General features: G+C 42.5%; 1 protein-coding gene across 4 annotated transcripts in view; it reads left to right on the top strand.

Moving 5' to 3' along the window:
* LOC106817634 (F-box/WD repeat-containing protein 4-like) overlaps positions 1-5,915 on the top strand; it is a 21,980-nt gene that overhangs the window by 7,144 nt on the left and 8,921 nt on the right. For 3 of the 4 annotated variants that reach the window (XM_014822320.1, XM_014822318.1, XM_014822319.1), the window contains exons 1-2: positions 378-758; positions 4,470-4,556. In XM_014822320.1, the coding sequence (XP_014677806.1) occupies positions 469-758; positions 4,470-4,556 (377 nt within the window). In that variant the 5' untranslated portion in view covers positions 378-468. Of the gene's footprint in view, positions 1-377; positions 759-4,469; positions 4,557-5,915 lie in introns of those variants that run through there. The other variant, XM_014822321.1, reaches the window with a different exon arrangement.

The following is a 5,915-nucleotide window of genomic DNA, read 5'->3' as shown; positions in this document are numbered from 1 at the left end:
CGATAGAGATTTTGCAATTATTACACTAAAATGGAGCGACAAGAGGTGAAATTCTTGCAAATTTTCAAAAAAAATTTTTTTTGCTTGGAGGGGGCTCGGGGGGGGGGGTTCGTTCGCCCGAACCCCCCCTGGCTACGGGCCTGGATTATATTATAGAGATCAGTGACCTCACCACTGGTTGGCAATGACGTCACTACAACTGAGGCTAGCCGTCTATTTGTTGCTACACTTAAAACTGTTTTCCGCACGATAAAATAATTATTTTGTGTTAAAATACCACATTAACTCTCAAGATATATGTGTGTTTTCTCTTTCTTTTTATAATTGTGTAAATATTTGCGAAATACTTCGACTACGAATAGTGTACGTAAACATTGGGACGTAGTAAACATGGCGGCGCTGTGGCGTGACAACCTTTGCTATCTTGATCGTGAAATTTCTAAGAAATGATGTGTTCGTTTTCACTGAATGACATCATCCAGATTCCTGGGCCATCAGGAGAGACTTTCTGGAAGGTTATTTCTTTACGTCATGACCCATACTCTTCCCGCCAGCCCGTGGTTTGGTGGTTTGCAATATCTCGCAGATGACGTTCTTTTCCTGATATTCGAGTGGTGTGATGTGACCACACTAGGTCGGTTGTCGCAGGTGTGTCGTCGCTTTACAAGACTGCTAAACAATGATAACGTCTGGAGCAAACTGACAAAATGCTCGTTAATGACCTGGCATGGTAGCCGGCTCCACAGCGGTCGCTACTAGTAAGTTACCGTTATGCTATCGTAGCGTTTTACGTATCTTGTTGACACCCGATGGCGCCACCAGTCGAAATGTGGTGTATAGCACCAACGTTAGCCTAGGTATTAGGTAAGATAGCACCTACCTAGTTAGCTCTAGTACTATATACTATAGCCCGCGTACATTGACTGCCGCAGTGCTAACTACCTAGTATATCCGGGTGCGTGTGAACTGGCCGTATCGTCGCCACCCGGACTCTGCTAACAGCCGAGCGCCTCGGTGCTACCCACTCTATGGTATTACCACCCGAGCGAATGTTCCAACTCTGGTGCGGTAGTGTGATTAGTCAGCAATGCCAGACGACGGACAGCACACTACAAAACTAGCGGTTCAAGGATAGAGATGATGTCCAGATTGAGACCTATGTCATTTTCGTAAATGTGGGGGGAGCCCCTTTAAAATCGACATGGGAGTTGTTGAAGGTGTTGTTTCTTCATTTCGACCGAGAAACATTATGTCAGTTCACAGTAAGTGTGGAAAAAACTCGAAACTGTTTAAGCGACACTACACGCCCGTTTCCGACCGTTTCTCACCATTACTACACGCGAGAATTTCCCGTCATCTTTCTGTGCTACGGCCCTCAAATCTGTCTGCGTATTTGCGCGCGGCATTTACGGACTACTTGCTCTCCGCATTAAATTATCTGGAAATCCGTTGATATTCGTTGGATTTTTGGAACGTCATAAATAAAATCAGAAATCGTACGCCATTGATGTTGACTGGTCCTTACTGCCCTCTCGCGGCCATCTGGTGATGTATATGAATTCGCCCCCGCCCCCTCTTCTAGCTGCCGCTGGCTGCGCACGTGTGAGTGTCGCTGGGGGCGCGTAAATACACAGTGTACGGGGGAGGGCATACAGTGGTGATAGCCTGCGCGGTATATATACAGCGTTATATATCCAACAAGATAAGGCCAGCGTATATATACAACCAAGATATGATAAGACCCACGCGAACGCCCATTCTTCCAGTTGTCTGTGTGTCGCTGGGCGCATATAGTGGGGGTATAGGGTTAGTGTTAGCATTAGGGTTAGGGTTAGAGTTAGCGTTAGGGTATAGAGTATAGGGTTAGGGTTAGGGTCAGGGTATTAAGCAGGAATATTTTAATTCTTTTACATTTTTAACTTGTTTACATTTCTCAATTTGAAACTTTTCCCATTTCTTTGGCCGTGCAGTTTCAAAACAAACCGTCCAAATCACGGCTGCACGGCTCGCTGGCTAATACGCATACGCACACGACAGGCACACTCACACAGTCTTGCACATACAAACACGCATGCATACACACACACGCACGCACGCACGCACGCGCGCGCGCACATACATACGCAGGCATATAGACACCTAATTTATGCATTCCACCGATCCCCCCTCGCGCTGCCGTTGGCTGCTTGTCACGTGCCTTGCTTTTGATCGCGCCTGTATTATGCTTCCTTCAGTAAGAGTACGGCTGATTCATTCATGCCGCACACGTAATAATGTATGCGAATAATGTGCCTCCGTAGCAACCCAACACCCCTACTAAAGAATAACTAGTCCCATCCAAACTCCCAAACAACGTTTCAACATTTGACCCGTAGGTACGCGCGGGCCGCCGTCGATACGAATTTTTGCATGTAATATTCCACGCCGCCAGCGTCGCGCCGATAGCAAAACCTCCTCTCCACCTAGCTAGAATGCAGGCACACACCTCCCCATTGCTGTTCTCTCATTGGCCACTTGGCAAAAAAACCTCTGACGGCACATAGACATCGCTGATGGTTTAGTAAAAACATATGCTTTCCATAACGTCATTCACAATACATTGACGTGCGTGCGTGACGGGCATACGCTTTTACATATATATATACCTAGATATATATACACACACATGTCCAACACCCCGCTATCTACTTGGCAATATGTATATATATATGCATGTCTACTCCTACGTTTCAGGTATATATATACATAAGCCACAGCGTTCCCATTTTGTTCCCACACTGCCAGCGCTATATATATGTCTATATATATATCGACACACCATGCTGATATAAGGCTCTATATATCTATATGTATATACATACGTATCTAAATGTCTCTAGTCGCTACGTCTATATATACGTCATTGCTAAAGTACATAGTCACAGTCTCCAGTCGCTCGCTTATTTCTATATATATGTGTATATAGACTAATTAATGTCTATATATTGTGTATATAATAATATATATATATATATACATATATCTACATATATCTATATATATATAGATTTTGATATATCTCTATATATAGGTCAGTCGCAGTATAACTACAGTATATATAGCATAGTGGCGCCATCTATCGGAGAAAAAAATCGTCTTTTATTACTGGACATCATCTCTATCCTTGAGCCGATAGATTAACTTATTAACCACATTACTTTGCCTTAGCATTGTACTTGCACAACTTAGCAGAGACTGAGCAGTTCAACCCTCAGCAAGTTGAAGTTTATGTTTCTCTTTTTTCAAGTAAGTATTTTAGTCTTTGGTGTCCTCAAAGATTAAAATACTCAACTCAAAAGTGATATCTTTGTGATGAAGGTTGTTTAATAATGCTGCCTCTCAGAGTGCAGGAAATTGCATCTAAGAGGTGTAATTTTCCAAAACAAATTCCGGTGGAGGGCCCCCGGACCCCGCCTAATCAGGGACCCCTTCCCGAACCCACCTCCATAGTCTATTTTTTCACTATTGTTTGACAAGCATTTTTGTTTTAAAATTTGGCGAGTTAACGTATTGACTCACTCGCCCAGTTTGGCGAGAGGTTTTTATTTTAAAGCTCTAACACTGATAGCCCTGCGGCAACTGTACGCGGGCTATAGTCCTAGAGCTAATCTATCTGCCAACTGAATTAACACAGGCCTCGACGCCTAATTATTTTCAGATCTGTGCAAAATTTACTTGCAATCTATGAGCTGTTAAGGTCCTCTTTTGGTTCAGTGCATATCATATTATCAGGAGTGTATAATATAGAGATCTATATTATATAAATAGATAGATAGGTAGATAGATATGTATATATATAGATAGATCTATATATTATATATAGAGATATATATCGATATTATACACTTCTGATATTACAATATATACATAGAAAATCGTAATGAAATTCACACGATTGTGAAACGCAAACGCATTTCAAAACGAAACGCAAGTAGTGCTAGCACTTTGAGGAATAAATGCATAAATACATAGTGTAAAGTTGTGGAAAGTGTTCAAAGAGATAGGTGAGATGTCCATGTAGATAAATAAGTGTTAAAAAGCCTGATCTTTTTGCGTTTTGTGAGCCATTTTTTGTGGAAGCAGTGTGGAGCAGGTGCAGTTAGGAAAACTGGCATAGAATGTTCTATATAGCTCTGTGGCAACTGTACGCGGGATATAGTCCTAGAGCTAACTACAAACACGACACGGGGCGCGTTGTACTTTATTATTTGTCTAATTAGATCATTTCCAAACTAGTTTTGTATATCCAGTTTCTAGAGAGGTGGTTTAGATACCACCAAAGACTGCTAAATTGCAGTATCGGTGGTACATGCCAATTGGTGTTTTAGCCTAAAATTGAGTGTGTATTTTTTATGTATGGATCCCTCGAACTGATTGCAATTTCTTGATCCTATTGCTATGCATACATGATAATGTATATTATTCTTTAGTATTTCAGCCAAGGAAAGATGCATGATCTCCGAAAACTGGCTGCGTGGAAAGCGGAAAGAGATCCGGCTTGTTAAATATGCATTTAGGTGAGCCTACTGGATGGTGGGGTTCCTATATTTCTATATGTGAGCATTTGCTTACTCTAGACTTAAGCTGGGCTAGAAGTAATGCTGTCTGCTGTGTCACACTCTTTGTTTTGCAGTGCTCCACAAATTATTGTTCATGCATTTACATGGTTTATCAATTAATCCTTAACAGGCCAGCTCTACTGCTAAACTGCTCTATGCCTCTTCTCCTAGTTTTATGGACCTTGCATTAGTGATGTCACGATCATCGATTATACTCGATCATCGGTTGAACAGTGGCTCAAACCAAGCGCTTAGTGATGTCACGATCATCGATTATACTCGATCATCGGTTGAACAGTGGCTCAAACCAAGCGCTTGGTTATCAAAATCCATAATCAATTTCATCAAAAAAAAAAATCTTTTTTTTTTTAAACTTGAACAAGAAAACTTGGAAAAGTGATGAGAATCAGAGATATCATCGCTACTATACAAGTTATCCTTTATTAACATACATGTATTATACACACAGTAGTAAACAGTGCAAAACAAATAGTAAACTGGTCTAAACAAGCACATACATGGCAACCAGACTTGAGCTTCGAAATCGTACCACAGTAATCCTCTTCCCATCGGTGTGAGAATGCGTTTCGCTGAGTAATACACCCTCCAATCGCGGCAGATACAGGACTAAAACGTACGCAGCACGATTTAAATTCTGGTTGCCATTAGCAAAATCCATGCGGCGAGGGAAGCTCATTTGAACAAAAGGCAGGCTAGCTAACCACACTGTCCACTAGGGCTTGCGGATCATCTCACAGCGAGGCGCTGTGGCTTGGCTCTGGCTCGCAGGGTAGATTGGACATCGTTACGCAACACTGGCGAGCTAACCTGATTGCTTTGACCTATTTACAGCTGGCTTATGCAACCCCACGCGCAATTGGGCAGGCAAGCAAAGTCTGGCAGCTCAGAGCCGGCAAAAAAAAGCCGTTTGGGGGGGGGGTTTTTTTTTTAAAATAACCGACCGGCGCATCCATAGCACATCATGAGTCTATAATAAACAGTATCTTTGGTTAGTTAGAAGCTCCTGCTCCACGTGCAATCTGCAGCTGGCGAGGCCACAGCGCCTCGGCCGTGAGCGCACAAGCCGGTGACATGTGTGTTTAGTAGCATGCCTTTTGTTTCAATTGCTTCCTCGGCCACATGGATTTTGCTGGCAACAGTAATTGAAAATCGTGTGGTACGTTTTAGTCTGTATCCTCGGTTGGAGGGTATACTAGGCAAACGATTTCACATTCGATGGGAAGAGGATGTACTGTTGTACGATTTGAGCTCAAGCTTGGTTGCGTTACGCGTAAGTAAATGCGTAGATGGATTATA

Source organism: Priapulus caudatus, unplaced genomic scaffold (genome assembly GCF_000485595.1).
Source record: "Priapulus caudatus unplaced genomic scaffold, Priapulus_caudatus-5.0.1 Scaffold1806, whole genome shotgun sequence".
Taxonomy (NCBI): domain Eukaryota; kingdom Metazoa; phylum Priapulida; class Priapulimorpha; order Priapulimorphida; family Priapulidae; genus Priapulus; species Priapulus caudatus.
Note: the sequence above shows the minus strand (reverse complement) of the source record. Positions and strands in the feature narration are given on the sequence as shown.